Source organism: Bos indicus, chromosome 2, assembly GCF_029378745.1.
Source record: "Bos indicus isolate NIAB-ARS_2022 breed Sahiwal x Tharparkar chromosome 2, NIAB-ARS_B.indTharparkar_mat_pri_1.0, whole genome shotgun sequence".
NCBI lineage: Eukaryota > Metazoa > Chordata > Mammalia > Artiodactyla > Bovidae > Bos > Bos indicus.
Window position 1 is genome coordinate 133130198 of NC_091761.1, and position 17974 is coordinate 133148171.

General features: G+C 59.4%; 2 protein-coding genes across 6 annotated transcripts; both read right to left on the bottom strand.

Moving 5' to 3' along the window:
• Window positions 1–299: 299 nt before the first annotated feature.
• Window positions 300–1117, bottom strand: LOC139178932 (uncharacterized; the record flags this gene model as incomplete). The annotated part of the gene is made up of 1 exon (XM_070777835.1): window positions 300–1117. A coding segment is annotated over one exon (747 nt), but the record flags the coding sequence as incomplete, so codon positions are not given.
• SLC66A1 (solute carrier family 66 member 1) lies at window positions 968–17938 on the bottom strand. Of its 5 annotated transcripts, XM_070777800.1 has the most exons (10): window positions 17851–17938; window positions 16953–17012; window positions 12265–12479; window positions 5227–5356; window positions 4499–4586; window positions 3789–3931; window positions 3343–3639; window positions 2783–2968; window positions 1166–1270; window positions 968–1104 (listed from the first exon to the last, which is right to left on the bottom strand). In XM_070777800.1, exons 3-9 carry the CDS (start codon window positions 12426–12428, stop codon window positions 1199–1201), a joined length of 1080 nt encoding a protein of 359 aa, XP_070633901.1. In that variant the 5' UTR covers window positions 12429–12479; window positions 16953–17012; window positions 17851–17938; the 3' UTR covers window positions 968–1104; window positions 1166–1198. The 5 variants fall into 5 exon arrangements, with proteins under 5 accessions (XP_070633901.1, XP_070633897.1, XP_070633909.1 ...); XM_070777796.1 differs by lacking the exon at window positions 968–1104 and having other exon boundaries at window positions 1115–1270; XM_070777808.1 differs by lacking the exon at window positions 968–1104 and having other exon boundaries at window positions 1115–1270; window positions 3547–3639; window positions 17851–17937.
• Between the last annotated feature and the right edge of the window lie 36 nt (window positions 17939–17974).

A 17974-nucleotide genomic window follows, 5' to 3' on the forward strand; every position in this document is an offset into this window, starting at 1 on the left:
AGGGCGCGGTGTGTGGGGCCAGCACAGAGGGGAGCTTTGTCCCCAGGCCCCCGTGGGGTTGCAGCCAGGAGGAGGTGGACTCAGGTCAGGGTCTGGGAGACACACCAAGGCTGGGGCAGAGGGGCTAGAGCTCCGAGCTAAGCCCTGCCCTCCTCTCTACCCTTCCCGCCTGCAACACCCTTACTTCCCCAGGGTTATCTCCTGCTCACCCTTCTGCCGTGTCACCTCCTCCAGGAAGGTCTCCCCGATTTCCAGGAGAATCTGATTGTCGTCCTCCGTCATAAAAAAATGACCAAAGCTAACCTTCATGGAGCTTTTACTGCCGCCAGACTTGGGGTAACTTCCATAACCACACCATTTTATTTACTCCTTAGAAGGACACATGAAGTGGTGGTACTACCGTCCCATTGCACAGATGAGGTAAGTGTGGCACAGGGAAGCTGAGATGCAGAACCAAGGTCTGAATCTTGACTGTCCTGCTTCTTGCTGAGCGCCGCAGAGCGGGGACCCCCTGTTGGAGGGTCTCTTCTTGCCACTGCGTCCTTACCACCAGGTATGGAGCCATCACGGAGGAAACAGGTTCAAGAACCCAGAGGCCCAGGAGGCTGAGCAGGGACAAGCCAGCAGATACAGCCCCCTGCGGCCTGGATCTCCCACACTCTGAGCCCTCAGGCCCACCTGGGGCCTGATTCCCATCCCTCCCTGTTCCCCAGAGCCTAGCATCTGGGGAAGGAAGACCACCATAGGCCACCTGGGAGTACCGTTTACTAGGCCACATGCAGTGGACGGAGCAGGCCTGGGTGAGCCTGGGCCCCTCATTGGGAGGTGGGGGGTGCCAAGGGGGTGACGGGCAGTGAGGTAGGTGAGTCGAGGGGCTCAGGGCCTCTGAGAGGTGAGTGTCCACTGCAGCCCGTCCCCGGGCTCCAGGGAGAGCGGCCTCCGGCCCCAAGGAGGACAAGTCCCAAGTGGGGGTGACCGGGCCAGGGGCCGTTTTCCTGGAAGAGGCAGTCAGCCAGGGCTTCAGCTCACGAGCCTTTGGGGGTACTGGGGGGCGGCTGGGCTGGCAGTTCTGGGCTCCTCGGCGCCTCCCTGGCCTAGACCGGGGCGAGCAGCGCCATCACTGCCCGCTTCTCCCTTCCTGGGGCGTCGGGAGGCCCCGGGCACCGCCCCGCCCCCAGCCCGGGCTCGGCCGTCCTGTTCAGCTGGGGAGGAGCGGCTGGCGCTCGGACGAGGGGGCAGCGTGCCGGTACAGGAAGAACTGCACGGAGATCTGGGGGTCGACGTCAAGGCCCAACACGCGGAGACGGGCTGGCCCCGCCCCGGGGGGCCTGTTCAGAGCTGCTCCCCTCCCCTCTGCCCTCTCCCCCTGCCCCGTGCGCTGCCGGCTGGGAAGGGTCAGCCTGGCCTCCCGGCCCCTGTTTGTCCCCCTCGCCAAACCCCATTCATCTGCCAAGCCCAGTGCTGGGGTCCTCCTACCCCAGGCAGCCTCCTCTGACCCCAGCCCCAACATCTGGCCTTCCTCCCCTCCTCCAACACCCTAGGGGGTCCCCCAAGTGGCGGTGGCAGCGGGCAGGGATCTGGGGACACTAGAGCTTAGCTTTTCTTCATCTGTCTTTGCACCCACCCCGAATGCCACAGACATTGAAACAAGGGCCACGTTTACTTCCTCCCGAAGGAGATCAAAGTAACACCCTGCCCGGCCCCCCGCCTGCAAACCCTCACTGAGCATGCGCGGTGTGCGAGGGCCACTGCCGAGGACTTCCAGAGGCCTCAGCTCCTGTGACTGCCCCACGACCTGATGAGACGAGATGGGGACATACAGAGTGCTCCGCATCACACAGGACACAGGGGAGCCAGGACTGGAACTCAAGTTTTCCTGTCTAATTCTCGTGTGTCTCCAAAGGTGCAGCTTTCCTTTCTGTGGCCTGGGTGGGCTGATTTACGCCCTGTTCCCCAGGGCCTGTGCGTAAACTGCTGCCACAAACATTCCTCCCTTGCCGTCGGCCCCTGACTCTTCTCTTTCAGGGCACAGTTCAAATGGCACTCATGGAGGCCTCTGCTGAGCTTCTAAACCAGGACAGCCCCCTGGTCACACACACTTAAGTTTTTCTCCACAGTGCTCGGCACCGCAATGAATTACTTATGATTACATGTGTCCTGTCGGCCTCCCCACTGAGCTGTAAGCTCCCCGAGGCAAGGGCCATCTGTTCTTGCTCATGACTGGATCTGGTACCTACAGGAGTGCCCAGCACATGGGAGGTTTGCCTCTTGAATGGGTGGACGGATGCATGCATGGACAGAAGGATGGATGGATGGGATGTGGATGGACAGAAGGATGGATGGGTGCACAGACGGATGGATGGACGGATGGGATGTGGATGGACAGAAGGACGGATGGATGCACAGATGGGTGGATGGACAGATGGGATGTGGATGGATAGAAGGATGGATGGATGCACAGATGGATGGATGGATGGATTGATGGATAGATGGGATATGTGGATAGATAGAAGGATCAATGGATAGATGGATGGATGGATGGAAGAACAGGTGGATGATGGATGGATGCGTAGATGGATGGATGGATGGGATATGTGGATGGACAGAAGGATCAATGGATAGATGGATGGATGGATGGATGGATGGAAGAACAGACGGATGCATGGATGGATGGAAGGACGGCTGGATGATGGATAGATGGATGCACGGACGCTGACACGGTGTGCAGGGGAGGCTGCTGCAGCCCCAGCCACCCCACCCACCCTCACAGCCTGAAGGATACGATGGTGTCGAGCAGCAGGACGCCCAGGCTGCCCACGAGCCAGGGCAGGTGGTGCAGCACGTAGCTGCCCTCGCTCTGGCCCTCCTCGGGGTTTTTGAGCAGCACGCTCAGTCCATACAGCGTGTTCCCCAGCATCACCAAGGCGAACAGCGAGTACGAGATCCCCTGGGTCGACTTCCGCAGGAACTGGAGGCGGGAAAGGAGAGGGTCAGAGACCTCCAACAGTGTTCCTGTCTCTCTGGACCACAACTGTCCATGTGCCCGTCTGCCGTGTTACACTAAGCCGACTGCACAGGGTGTGACCAGCGCCCGACACAGGCCTGGGGCCCACACCGTCCCTTCCAGGGCCTGATTCCTCATCCCCGTTCCAACATCCTCGCCCAGGTCGGCAGGAGACTGGGGCTGCGCCACCCTGCCGGCCCCAAGCTGCCCGCTCCCCAGCCCCCTGCCAGCTCAGCTCAGCAAGCCCCTGTGGCCCTGGCTCCTCGTCTCCTCTTCTGCCTCAACCTCTCGCTCCCACCTGACCCCCTTCCTCCCCAGGGCACACAGGGGTCCTGTACCCTGGACAGCAGGCTGGCATCTCGTGTCCGTTTCCAGAGGCAGACACTGAGGCTTGGAGAACCGGATTCAGTTACCCAAGCCAACGGTGAGGGCGGGCCAGACCTGCTCCACGAAGACCCCGCACCCCCGTGCTCGTCCTTCACCCAGGGACCAAGCTGCCAGCCGGCCCTGCCCACGGCCCCGCCACCCTGCCCACGGCTCACGTTGGTGCGGATCTGAGGCAGCCGGGAGAACAGGTACAGCGCGCTGGACGCGGAGCCGATGACAAAGCCAATGATCTCCTTTCTCGTGAAGGGCTGAGGGCGGGGGAGGCTGCTCGGTGCCCCGCAGAGGCCAAGGGTGAAGGGCGAGGGCCCCAAGCTCCCTTCTGGGGAGCGAGCCCCCCGACCACATGGCCACGCGTGGGCCCCCAACCCCACTCCGCCCTCTCACGCGCGCGTCTCACCTTATTGCTCGGTCCCACAGACAAGAGTGTGCGCCCCTGGAAGGCCTCCCCCGGGGCGGCCACTGAGCCAGCGGCTCTCAGCAGCGGGGTGGCGCACGCCACGCCCAGGATGAACAAGAGCAGGGAGTTGATGGGGGCAGACCCTGCACGTGAGCAGGGGGACGCTGAGGTGAGGGGTCTGAGCGCGGGCAGACAGACGGGGCTGAGTCCTGGCCTTACCCCTCAGTGGCTGTGAGACCTTGGGCAAGGGACCTAACTTCTCTGGGCTTTCATCCCTCATCCGCAGAATGGGTATGACGAGACTACCCTTCTCCTAGGGTTGTAAGGTGACTCGGTGAGGGCGATGGGGGCAGGAAGAGGGTTACAGAGTATGGACATGCTCATGAAGCCCCGCCCCACGGGCCTGGGTTGTTTCCTGTAAAGCCGGGGATCTGACCCTGGGGAACACTTCAGGGCAGCGACGGGCTGTGGGCCGGGTGCAGAAGAGCAGCCGACACTGCGCTCGCTGAAGGAGGCTGTGCGCACGACGGGGACGCCCGTGTTGCTGCCCGGGCGTGCTCACTGCCCTTGGTTCATCAGGGGATGAGGCCGCGGTGGTCAGATAAGGCCAGGGGAAGCTTTCCTGGGGTTCGCTGTGTCACCAGCAACGGGACACTGCCTTCTCCCAGGCCTCCCCCAGGCCCCCGACACCCGGGGCCCTCCGTACTCACACGGAGAGGGGCGCTTCTTAAACTTGTAATAGAAGTACAGCGAGAGCATCAGCAAGTCGGCCAGGACGTAGTACACGGCCGTGTAGGTCTGCAAGAGGGGGTGGGCCAGGGCGCTGGCGGCAGTCCCAGGCTCAGGGACCACACGCCAGCACCGGGCAGCTCGGCCTCACGCCAGCCGGGTGAGCCTGAGCTTCACTGCTCGGGACTTCCGTTTGCAGGTCCAGAACGGAGGGGGTCGCAATTCCTAACTTGGCAGAGCTATACATCAGGTAGGGGAGGGCCTGGCAGGTGCCCAGCCGGGCAGAGGGAGGGAACACTGGCAGGGATGACCGGGCAGCACAAATGGGAAGTGGAGGCTACAGTCCAGCCTGACCTGGAGCAGTTACTCACAGTCCCCTTTGGGAAGACAAGAGGTTCCTGATCTTGAGTCTCAGCTCCACCCAGTCACAGAAGGGTGATAGCCAGGCTTCCCATGGGAAAAGCTTCCTCTTCCAGGGCCCCAGGCCCTGAAAGCTTCATCAGGATCTTAGCATCTCAGAGGTCAAAGACCCCAGCCATCCTCTGGTTTGATGTGCCCATTTTGTAGATGGGAAAACGAGGCCCACCAGAGGGCAGTGACCAGCCCGTTGTCATGTCAGGCAGCAGGCAGAGGGGGGCCCTCACTAGATGGAAGGATGCCTCTGCCATGGCTGTCCCTGGCAGCCCACCCTGCCGGGGGACCAGCCCACCTGCAGGGGCAGCTGGTCAGCGAGGAAGGAGCCAATGAGATTGCAGGAGTCTCCGCCGATCCAGCCCAGGAGGAACCACAGGGACAGGGCCTGGTCCATGTTGCCCGTCTTGCAGGCCTTGATGTACTGGCTGTGGGGGAGGAGGGAGACGTGGGTGGAGGAGGTAGACGAGGAGGAGGGGGTCGTGGGGGAGGAGGGGGTCATGGGGAGGAGGGGGGAGTCGGGGGGAGGAGGGGGGAGTCGCGGGGAGGAGGGACTCAGGGAGGAGGAGGGAGTCATGGGGGAGGAGCAGGGAGTCGTGGGGGAGGAGGGAGTCGGGGGGGAGGAGGGAACTGGGGAGGAGGAGGGAGTCCTGGGGGAGGAGGGAGTCAGGGAGGAGGAGGGAGTCGTGGGGGAGGAGGGAGTCCGGGGGAGGAGGGAGCTGGGAGGGAGGAAGGGGTCGGGGGGAGGAGGGAGCTGGGGAGGAGGAGGGAGTCGTGGGGGAGGAGGGAGTCAGGGAGGAGGATTGAGTCAGGGGGGAGGAGGGGGTCGTGGGGGAGGAGGGAGTTGTGGGGGAGGAAGGAGTCAGGGAGGAGGAGGGGTCGTGGGGGAGGAGGGAGTCGTGGGGGAGGAGGGAGCTGGGGAGGAGGAGGGAGTCAGGGAGGAGGAGGGAGTCAGGGAGGAGGAGGGAGTCGTGGGGGAGGAGGGAGTTGTGGGGGAGGAGGGAGTCAGGGAGGAGGAGGGAGTCGTGGGGAGGAGGGTGTCGGGGGGAGGAGGGAGCTGGGGAGGAGGAGGGAGTCGTGGGGAGGAGGGAGTCAGGGAGGAGGAGGGGAGTCGTGGGGGAGGAGGGATGTCGGGGAGAGGAGGGAGCTGGGGAGGAGGAGGGTCGGGGGGAGGAGGGAGCTGGGGAAGAGGAGGGAATCGTGGGGGAGGAGGGAGTCAGGGAGGAGGAGGGAGTCAGGGGGAGGAGGGGTCGTGGGGAGGAGGGGGTCGTGGGGGAGGAAGGAGTCAGGGAGGAGGAGGGGTCGTGGGGGAGGAGGGAGTCGTGGGGGGGAAGGAGTCAGGGAGGAGGAGGGGTCGTGGGGGAGGAGGGAGTCGTGGGGGGAGGAAGGAGTCAGGGAGGAGGAGGGGTCGTGGGGGAGGAGGGAGTCGTGGGGGAGGAGGGGGTCGTGGGGGAGGAGGGGGTCGTGGGGGAGGAGGGAGTCGGGGAGGAGGAGGGAGACGTGGGGGAGGAGGAGTCGGGGGGAGGAGGGAGCTGGGGAGGAGGAGGGGAGGAGCGTGGGGGAGGAGGGAGTCAGGGAGGAGGAGGGAGTCGTGGGGGAGGAGGGAGTCGGGGGGGAGGAGGGAGCTGGGGAGGAGGAGGGAGTCGGGGGGAGGAGGGAGCTGGGAGGAGGAGGGAATCGTTGGGGAGGAGGGAGTCAGGGAGGAGGAGGGAGTCGGGGGGGAGGAGGGGTCGTGGGGGAGGAGGGGTCGTGGGGGAGGAGGGGGTCGTGGGGGAGGAAGGAGTCAGGGAGGAGGAGGGGTCGTGGGGGAGGAGGGAGTCGTGGGGGAGGAAGGAGTCAGGGAGGAGGAGGGGTCGTGGGGGAGGAGGGAGTCGTGGGGGAGGAGGGGGTCGTGGGGGAGGAGGGGGTCGTGGGGGAGGAGGGAGTCGGGGAGGAGGAGGGAGACGTGGGGGAGGAGGGAGACGTGGGTGGAGGGGGGCGAGGAGGGAGATGGGGGTGCGGGGGAGGAGGGAGTCGCGGGGGAGGAGGGAGACGTGTGCTCAGAGCTGTGACACCGCGTGGGGGGTAAATGTGGGAGACCAGGGCTGGGGGGCGCCGCACAGGGTTGATGGGGGACCAACCCCGCCTTGGGTGGCATCCTCATGGGCCTGTCTTCGCCCTTCCGGGCTTCTCACCGGGGAATCCCTTCCAGCCCAGCTCTCTGGGACGTGCACCCTGCTACAGTCAAGGTGGGGTACAGATTCCCCCCAGAGCAGGCTCTCACTGGGACCAGGGCTCAGAGGGTCCCGAAGCTTTGTGTCCCAGAGACCTGGGGTTCTCTCTTCTATGAAGGGGTCTGGGGTGGGGGGATGGCGTGAAGGAAGGATGGCTGTGGCCGCTGCCCTATCTGCAGGGAGATGGATGATAAGATGGGCCAGACCTCGCCTGTTATCATCAAGGGCAGCAGAGAAGGGGTGAGGCTGCGGCTCTGTCTCACTACAGATGCCAAGGAGTCAAGTCCCTGTCGCAGATGGGCCTCTCTGGGGGTGGAAAGTCCAGGAACCAGGATTCATACCCCAGATCCCGGGCTCCAGCCCTGCTCTGAGTCATTCCAGAAGGGCCACCTGCCGCTTACGTTTCGTCTGCATGTATTTAAATTAGTAAAAGGGACCACCTAAACAGGACCTCATCCCGATCACTGGAGACAGAAGGCAGGACAGCTGGGCCGGCCCTGGGCCTCCCCCGCGTCTCCTGCCGAGCGCCCCACCAGGCACCTCTGCGAGTCCGTGCCCCGCAGTTCCAGCCTCCCCCTCAAGGACCTTTCTTTTCTTTCTCTCTCATTTTTATTTATTTTCTTGGTCACACTGCGCGGCCTGTGGGATCTTAGTTCCCTGACCAGGGGTCGAACCCAGGCTTCCTGTGCTGGAAGACGGATCTTAACCACCAGACCGCCAGGGAAACCCTTGAGGATCTTCTGAAACCCCCATCTTGCCAAACTCTTTCAGAGCCTCCGACTGTCTTCGGCAAGGACTCCCGCCCTCCTGAGCACATCCTGACCGGCCCCCAGGCCCGCAGGCCCCCGCCTCTGCACTCTCCTCCTCTCAAACTTCGCCTCGGCAGACGGCCCGCCAGCCCTCCTCTGCATCCTTCAGGAAACTTCAGTTCCTCCTCAGGCCCTTCTCAGATGAGAGCGCTGCCGGCGCCGGCCACCTCCTGCCGGACTCAAGCCTGCTGAGGGACGGGACCGTGTCCAGCACAGGCCTGGCCCTGAGGAGGCCCATAAGTTTGACACGGACCCGAGTAAAGTCCCTCCCAGGACACAGTGACTTGAAGAGTCTCCATATGTCTCAGGGACAGCCATTCCGTCACTCTCACAAAAGGCTGAGCCGTCAGGAGAAGCAGGCAGGTGGCTGCCTTTCCATCCTTACCTGGGGCTTCTCCCAGGCCTCTGATGCCCCGTCCCTGGTTAAACAGCCAGGCACAGGGCTGACATCAAGCCCTGCTGGAAAGGAGATGCCTTAGCCCGCTCCTCGTGGCTTTGGGGACGCCCTCACGCCAGGACAGGAAGCCCCACTCTTCCCTCCAGCGGTCACCCAGCTCCGGCCAGCTTGCCTCCTCAGGGCCACCGAGCCAGCCGCCCTGACCCCACCGCTTGCCGACACCTGGCACAGCCTCCAAGGCAGCCTCTCTGCCTCCAGGCTCTCCCTGGCCCTCTCACCCTCTTTCTCTAACGGGAGCTCTGCAGAGGCAAGGATGGGGTCGGTTCCAGCACATGTGGAGTGGCAGCTGGGACAAGGAGAGTCAGAAACACGTCAGGCTCCCAGCAGCATGCGAGGACATAGGGTGCCGGTAGTCGTTTTAACACCTGAAGCTGGGACAACGGGGCGCCTCGTGCAGAGGAATGAGGTTGGACCCCTGCCTCACACCGCATACAAAATCCAGCTCAAGCTGAACCAAAGCTCTACATCAAGAGCTGATTTGTGATACCGTGATTTATAACAAGAAAGATATATATTTGGTTTTCTTCCCTGCTCCCTACAAAGCTACTAATACCCCTGGAATGTCCTAAGGGTTGAGAGACAGAGAAAGAGAGAGAGAGGTGTCTTCTGTAGCGTTAACGAGGTGACTTTTGGAAAGCCTTTAGGTCGCCTGAGGATAAGGACCAACTGTGTGATCAGACGGTTAGGACCATCTTTCAGGCTAGGGGCGGGGGCTGCCCTGCCCCCTTCACCACCTCCAGAGGGGGAAAGGCTGCAGAGTGAGCCCAGTCACTCATGACCAACGACCGTAATAAAGCCTCTATAAAGAGCACTTCGCTGAGTTCCGTGAGCCGCTCTAGCAAACTAATCGAACCTGAGGAGGGGTGGGGGAACCCCCGATCCACAGCGGGAGGTCCGAGCGCAGGGACAGCCTGGACTGGCCTCTGAAGTGGGGAGGAGAGAGCACTCTTCTGGGACTTGGAGGGCTGGTCCTTAACCTGTGGGATCTGAAGCCGTCTTCAGGTGTAGACAGCGTAAGAGCTGACTGCTTGATTGTGTGGGGAAAAGACACACATCGGACTTGGTGTCAGACTTGGAGAGATCTATATAAAACTCTTAGAAGAAAAGATAAGGGTGAGTCTTTTTTACCAGGATTAGGCCGTCATTTTTTAGAAACTAGACCAAAAGCACCGTGGCGCTAGTGGATGAGAATCCGCCTGAGCGCAGGAAACAGAAGAGATGTGGGTCCAGTCCTGGGTGGGGAAGATCCCTGGAGGAGGGCCTAGCAATCCACTCCAGTGTTCTTGCCTGGAGAATGCCCATGGGCAGAGGAGCCTGGTGGGCTGCAGTCCATGGGGTCGCAAGAGTCAGACAGCACTGAAGCGACGGCACACGCATACACCTCAAAAGTATGAGCAACGAAGGAAAACCAGCCAAACTGGACATCATCAAATTTTTGAAATTCTGCACTTCATGTGATACCATCAAGAAAGTGAAAAGGCAACCCACAGAACAGGAGAAAATCTTTGCAAGGTATACCTAGAATATATAAAGAACTCTTAAAACTCAACCACAAAAAGACAAATAATCCAACTGAAAAGTGGGCAAAGAATCTGAATAGACCTTTTTCCAAAGACAACAGAAGGTGGTCAGGAAGTACATGGACAGCTACTTAACATCACCAGCCATCAGAAAACACAAATCAGAACTACAGTGAGATACCACTTCACACCCCCTAGGATGACGATAATCAAAAAGACAGACAATAACAAGTGTCGATGGAGATTCAGAGGAACTGGAACCTTCATATGCTGCGGGCGGGAACATATAATGGTGCGAGCACTTTGGAAACACAGTCTGGTGGTTCCTCAGAAGATTAAACAGGACTTCCCTGGTGATCCAGGAGTTAAGAACCCACCTGCCAATGCAGGAGATGCAGGTTTCATCCCTGGGCCAGGAAGATCCCTCGTGCCGTGGGGTGATTAGGCCCGCACACTCTAACAAGAGAAGCCCTGCGATGAGACGTCCACGCACCTGGACTAGAGAGCAGCCCCGATCATGACAACTAGAGAAAGCCTACACGCAGCGGCCAAGACCCAGCACAGCTGAAAACAAATCAAAAAGCATTTCACAGATGGAACACACTCACCAAGCGACCCAGTACACCCATATACTCGTAGGCATACACCGAAGAGAAGTAGACACACATGTCCCCACAAGAACCCATACGTGAACCTGCAGAGCGGCCTTAATCATACTGGCCAGAGCCAGAAATCACCCACGTGTCTATCAACGGACGAATGAACGAACAAAATGTATAGATGTACAACACACTACTGTTCAGACGAGAAACAGAATGAAGTGCTGGGGCTTCCCTGGTGGTTCAGGGGTTAAGGATCCGCTTTGCGATGCAGGGGATGCAGGTCTGACCCCTGGTCGGGCAGCTAAGCTCACGCATCACAACCAAGACCCAACACAGCCAATCAAACAAATTAAAAAAATAAAAATAAATATTTGTTAAAAAGGATGAAGTGCTGACACTCGCTACGTACAACGTGGAGGAACCCTGAAGGTGCGCTGAGCGAGAGAGGCCGGTCACAGAAGGCCACACCGCGGTACGAGCGCCTCACGCGAAGCGTCCAGAGCAGGTGCATCTAGAGACAGATGTGGACCGGCGGCTGGGCCGGGAGTTTTAGAGGGAAACGAGGAACGGCTCGTTTCTTTCCGGGTTTCTCTGCAGGGTGGTGAAAATGTTCTAAAACTGGCTGCGGTGATGGTGACGCAGCTCTGCAGATACTAAAACCGTGAACAGATACACGTAAGCGGGTGAACTCTACCGTGCACGAATGATCTCTCAGTTAAACCGCTTCTCTTTCTGCCAGAGGAGAAAGAGCATAAAACGTCCTGAAGGTGGAGAATGCTCTTACACTGCAGGGCCCTTGATGACCTTTCTGGCCTCACCTCTCCCTGCCCCCCTGCCCCCTTACTCCCTCGCACAGTGTGTAAAGGCCATGCTCATAGCAACCCTGTGAGGTAGGGAACAGTATTCTCATTTTACAAACGAGAAAACTGAGGCCCAGGGCAGTGAGCGGACTTACCGGTCCCGCCGGCTTGGTGTTCCCCAACCACAGCAGTGGCCACGCTGTTTTGTAATCGCGGCGTGCCCTTCCCCAGACGGTCTCAGGACAGAGGCCGAGCTGATGCGCCCCAGCCCTCCACTCCTCTGCCTCCTCTCTGACTGGCTGTGCAACTCAGAGCCAGTTACTTAACCTCTCTGGGTTTCCAGTAAAGATCGGATAGGAACTGTACGTATTTCACAGGGTGGTTATGGAGACTGTTGTTCAGTTGCTCAGTCGTGTCCAACTCTCTGCGACCCCATGGACTGCAGCACGCCAGGACTCCCTGTCCATCACCAACTCCCGGAGCTCACTCAAACTCGTGTCTATAGAGTTGGTGATGCCATCCAACCATCTCATCCTCTGTTGCCCCCTTCTCCTCCTGCCTTCAATCTTTCCCAGCATTAGGGAAGACTCATCCAATGAGTGGGCTCATCACATTAGGTGGCCAAAGTATCAGAGCTTCAGCTTATGAGGATTAAATAGGGTGAAGATATGTCAGGTTCTTAGAAAAGAGCTGGGTACGGGGGGAACTCAGTGAACAGGTGGTATGATTATCATCTGCATGTCAGCATGGCTGAGCTCTGGGTGAGGCCTAGAGAGGGGCTTGCTGTGAGGCCCTCCGGGGGGGCTGGAAGTCAGTGAGTGGGGCTGGGGGGGCACACATGGTGTGAGTCTGGAGAGGCCCAGGGCCAGCCAGGCATCCCCTCCTCGGGGCAGCCCCCTGCCCACCCCATGCAACCCAGCCCCAGTGCTACTCACGGGAAGGTGGATGCCGCGAAGCAGAGGATGGACAGCAAGCCCAGGCCCACACTGGCCTTGTCCCAGCCGTCCTGGGCGCACTCGCCGAGCACGTCCCATATCCACTGGCTGGAGCCGTTGGGGCAGCTGGAGAAGTTTGAGGAACCCAGCTTCACCCAGACCATGGCTTCGGAGGGACCAGGGGAGGGAGCCTTGTGCTGAGGCAGGAGACGGCTCTGCGGGAGAAGAGAGGGACCTTCAGCCTCAGGAGGTCCGGTCCTCGCTGTGGTCCTGCCACTCTAAGCCCACCCCAGGCTTCCTGCCTGGCCCTGACGGAGCCCCTGAACCCCAGGACACAGTCAGGACAGACATCAGAGTGGCCACACACTGGCTCTGCAGTCAGACAGGTGCGTGCGAGTCCCCGCTCTGCCCGTGAACGCCACGACTTCAGGCAAGCCGCTCCGCCTGGCCATGCCTCAGTCTCCCCATCTGCAGGATGGGGTGATGACAATGCCTCCCCCACCCCATATACTCGTGAGGGTTCAGCGAGTTCGTAGATGTAGCGGGAGGATGGAGCCCTCAGACAACGCCGCCTGTGTTCTAGCTTTTGAACGTTTCCATAGTTTCCAGCCTTTCCTTCCTGTAAATCCTGCTGCGAGGGTCTGCTGAGACCAGGTGCTCTAGACACAGCCTCTAGTTTAAGGTACGGCTAGGGACTTCCCCAGGGTCCCAGGGGCTAAGCCTCCATGCTTCCAGTGCAGGGGGCCTGGGTTTGATCCCTGGTTGGGGAACTATCCCACGAGCCACATGGTGGACCAAAAAGAAAAAGAAAGAGTATAGTTGTCCGCCTATACTGGTCAGCTGAGGCAAGCAGCAAAGAAGGGCCAGGTGGATCCAGGTCACACAGGTGGCTGGAACTCAAGCGTGGCGCTCCCAAGCCACATTCTCCCAGCAGCCCGCGTGTGGGGGGAATCTGCTGGCAAGGAGCCGGGAGCCACTTCCCTGTTTTCACCGCCACCAATGCCAGGAGCTGGCGGGCTGCAGGGCCGGGTAGGGAAGTCCCCTCCAGGTTTCTGTCCCAGAGCAGTCACTGCTTAAGCGACAGTCCCAGGGGAGGGAGAGGAGGCGGGGCTGCCGGAGCGTCTCTGCTGGGCAGGATCAACCCCTGGTCGCTGAGCAGTTCGCCAGCTCTGCGCTCAGCACCATGTAAGCTTTTCCGCAGTTTGCTGCACACCAACTTCCCTCGTGGCTCAGCGGGTAAAGAACCCGCCTGCCAATGCAGGAGACACAGGAGACATGGGTTCAATCCCTGGGTCGGGAAGATTCCCTGGAGGAGGAAATGGCAACCCACTCCAGTATTCTTCTCTGAAAAATCCCATGGACAGAGGAGCCTGGCGGACTACAGCCCAAAGGGTCACAAAGAGTCATATGCAACTGAGTATACACACACACACACACACACAGCACACACACAACTCTGTGAAGCCGGGGCTACTGGTACGTCCATGAGGACCCGGGAGAGCGACTTGCGGCACCACACTTCTGTCCCTGGGCACAGCAGCACCCTCGTGCGGTCTGCCAGGGCTCCCCAGGGTCTCCTGCAGCCAAAGGCAGGCTTCCCCTTTTCTCACTGCACTCAGAGGGGCTTCCTCACCGAGGATGAGGCCTTCTCTAGTCACTTTCAGTTTCTGTTGGTGTCAGAAGGCCCAAGATCCTCATAAAACGACATCCGTAGACAAGGCTACAGACTCAATCCTATGTCCTTCCTGCCCCCAAGTTCGTGTGTTGAAACCTACCCTGCAGTACGATGGTGTTTTGAGATGCAGCCTTTGGGGAGTATTTAGGTCGTGAAGACAGAGCCCTTATGAATGGGATTAGTGCTCTTATTTAAAAAAAAGAAAAAAAGACCCCAGGGAGCTCCCTTGCCCCTTCTGCCAGCCGAGGACCCAGCGAGAAGGCAGCCATCAGTGAACTAGGAAGTGGGTCCTCACCAGACACTGACTCTCCCAGCATGCTGACCTCGGACTTCCCAGGCTCCAGAACCATAAGAAATCAACATTTGTTTCTAAGCCACTCAGACCATGGTCCTTTGCTACAGCAGCCCGAATGGGCCGAGATACCCTGCTGGACCCTGGAACTGCTGAGGCCGCGGCAATCAGGGAGCAGCAGGCAGGGAAAGGAAGCAAGTTCGCTGCTTTTCTCGAGAGGCTCCAGGCTCTCAGCGCTAACGTGACTTGCCAGGGGGCCCTGGAGCTGGGGGTAAGGGCACTGCAGGTCACTGCCCGGCTGGTTCTCACCACAGTCCCTCCGGGGCCCCGCAAGAGGGGCTGAAAGCCTCGTCCCGTACCTCAGTGGCCCACCTTGAGCTTCAACACAGCTGAGGTTGGAGCCGTCTATCTTACATCCAGCCACCAGTGCCTGCAAGGCCACCCAGGTTGACACCCAGTCCAGGTAGGAAGGGCAGCACCAAAGGCACCTCAAAATCAGTCCTTTTGCTCCCCAACCACCCTGCCCCTGGATCGCCTCCTCCACCCTCTTCTTGTACAGTAGAACCCACACACCGCCGCAGGTCATCAGGGTAGGACACCGCCATCCTCATTAACTCCTCTGCAAGGGGAACACTGTCCTCATTTTAAAGATAAGGCTGAGTGGCCTTGCGCAAGTAACCGTCTGAGTCTGGGTATAAAATGAGGAAAACGATGCTCACGCTTTGGAGTTGCTGCACCGATAACACACACACAAAGCTCTTGGCCCAGGGCCTGATGCCACAGGAGCAACAGAAAATGAGAGACTAGCCTCTCAAGCACCCCGAGGCCACTCTCACCCCGTCTTTTCACCAGGTGAGTGAAGAAAGAGGGGCCTCCCTGATGGCTCCGTTGGTAAAGAATCTGCCTGCAATGCAGGAGACCAGGGTTCAATTCCGGAGTCGGGAAATTCCGCTGGAAAAGGGATTGGCTATCCACTCCTAGAAAGAAAGAAGGTGGAGGGCTTCCCTGGGAGCTCAGTGGTAAAGAATCCACCTACCAATGCGGGAGACACGGGTTCGATCCCTGGGCCGGGAAGAGCCCGCATGCTGCAGACTAAGCCGTGCACAACTACTGAGCCTGAGTTTGGTTTGTTGCAATGAGAGACAGCCTCTGCGCAGCAGTGAAGACCCAGACCAGCCAGAGCTAAATAAGACAGACAATAAACTGAAAAAGAGGGGCCACTGCAGTGAGAAGCTCGAGCACCGAACTAGAGAGTGGCCCCCAATGGCCTAACAGTGAAGACCCAGCACAGCCAAAAATACAATAAAATTATTTTTTTAAAAAAAAGGTGGACACATGCCTGGTGAGGGTGGGGGGGTGTCTTGAGGGATGTACTTGGGCTCACAGGGCCCAGGGCCCTGGGTGGGTGGTCCCCTGTCCATGCACGGGGCCGTGTGCAGCTCGAGGCTCAGGACACACACCTTTGAGACACACCTGAGCCCCGAACAGAAGGCGCTTTCCCCTGAGGGCCGCTGTGGCATAGCGCCTGTCACTCACAGGTTCTGATCCAAGTAGGAAGCCAGCCTGGGCCTACCTTCTGGCCAACAGCACCGAGTGAATGGACGTCCAGGGTTGACACAAAAGTTGCCCAGGTCTGTAGGTGTGATGAGGACCACAAGAGGAATTTTTTTTTTTTTTTAGAAGCTGTACTTCAGGGGTGCCTTATCGATGTTGGTGGTGCTTTTAATGTTATTGAAGCATAGCCGATCAGGGGTGCCTGTGAGCATGAAGGCCGCATGTTTGAACTTCAGGATCCGTGAGGCTGGGCTGGGGAGCAGGGATGTAAGAAGCTTCCCCAGCAGAGTCCGAGCCCTCGGATTCTGTGTACACGATCACACCTGAAGAACGGCGGCCCTGGAAAAGGCATCCCCTGCAACAGCCAAGCAACTCTTCCAGATCCCAATCTGAGCTGCTGGCCACTGAAGCTGCCTTTATCTACCAGATAAGTTCAAATGCCTTGAGACAGAGCTCCAGGGCACTCCAGATGCCCCTCCCCATCTCCTGTCCCTCCCTCTGGGCCTTCAGAGGCTCATCCCAGGTCTCCAGACTTATGTCTAGGCTGTCTGCTCCCCCAGGCTTCTCCCTCATCCTGAAGGGCATAATAAAAAGACACTAAGACCAGTTCTGGGACTTCCCTGGTGGCTCAGTAAAGAGTCTGCCTACAGTGCGGGAGACCTGGGTTCGATCCCTGGGTCAGGAAGATCCTCTGGAGAAGGAAATGGCAACCCACTCCAGTACTCTTGCCTGGAAAATCCCATGGACAGAGGAGCGTAGTAGGCTACAGTCCATGGGGTCGCAAAGAGTTGGACACGACTGAGCGACTTCACTTCAAGACCAGTTCTAAACTGTCCTCTCAGTACAGAGGGGCCTCACAGGAGTCGCTGGACAGCACCTGTCATCTCTTCCTCTGCCCTCCTCCACACGCCAGAAAAATGCTCATCAGAGTCCTCAGGGACCGCCGCTTTTAAGCTCACTCCTCTCTGTCATCCTAGTTGGGAAACTTATTCTTAGAACCTAGACACAACAGCTGCACAGTAAAGGTTCAAAAAACAGCAAGAGACAGTCAGAGAGGGAGGTGGGGGCAGAGAGAAAGGAAGGAAAGAAGGGAGGAGGGAGAGAAACGAAGGAAGAGAGACCTAATCATCAGCTAACAGGTTGAGAAGAAAGCTCTCTGGAACTGACCTGCCTGAGGACCGCTAGAGTAGAATCCCTGGGCAAGCGACTGGGCCTCAGAGTTCCAACCTGTAAAACGGGGAATGATGTAAGTATCCACCTGGGAGGCTAGCTGCAGAGTTACATGAAATAATCCAGGCAGAGCGATCAGAATGGTGCCTGGCACAGATTAAGCACTCAGCAGAATATGGAGGGATGGTGTTATTCCCTTCTGGCTGAAGCATTCCCCTCCCCACCCCCCCACCCCCAGAGTCCCTGGCAAACAGCAGGCTTCAGCAAGCGCTGAATAGACAAGACCACGCTAGTCCTCATCCTTCCGAAGGCAGACTGCCCATGTAGGCACTTTGGAAACCTGTCCTAGGGATGGGGTAACAGGGAGCAATCTAGGCTCCCTGCAGACTTGGGGCGCATCTGAGCGGAGGAGCGTCCCGGCTAGGGGCTACCACCCATTCCAGCCTTCCAGGTCCTCGGTCACAATTCCCTTCGAGTGACTCAGCCCAGCACGGGGCCGCCTGTTTAGCGAAGATAATCATAGGGAAGCCGCTGGGATCAGCGCTCGTTCGCCACAAGGCCCTCTCCCCTGGCCCGCCCTCGGGGAAAAACAAAGCCGTCAGAACAGAAGGGGCCAGTCGGCCGGGATCGGGAGATAAACAACGGACCCAGACCCTAACTCTGTGCAAGGCTGGCCGGAGAGGTCGTGATGGTCGCTTCTGATGGGGGAGAGGGTGGGGAATTGGACCCCAATTCCAGTCCAGAAAGCCTGGCTCGAGGATCTCGCGCCCCAAGGTGGGGGCAGCAGCCCCCAGGGCCGTCCCAGAGCTGGAGGAAGGTGTTGGAAAGATGTGGCAGCGAAGGCCCGGGGTTCCTTCCCTGGCCCCTCGCAGCCCCAGCCTCAAATTCGGCTTACCGCGTCTAGATCGTCCGCACCGCCCGGCTTCTCGGTCCTCCGGCTTCTGCCTGGGTCAGCTGATCGGAGGCCCCGCCCCGTTCCGCCTCGCCCCGCCCCGCCCCGGAGCTGCGTGGCTCCGCCT

Bases quoted from the DNA above. Each gene is read 5' to 3' on its own strand.
- SLC66A1 (XM_070777800.1), bottom strand. From the start codon at position 12,428: ATGGTCTGGGTGAAGCTGGGTTCCTCAAACTTCTCCAGCTGCCCCAAC. The intron at 5,357-12,264 runs GTGAGTAGCACT...CCTCCCCCACAG, and splicing joins TTCGCGGCATCCACCTTCCC to CCAGTACATCAAGGCCTGCA. The intron at 1,271-2,782 runs GTATCCTTCAGG...GTCGACCCCCAG, and splicing joins TCCTGCTGCTCGACACCATC to ATCTCCGTGCAGTTCTTCCT.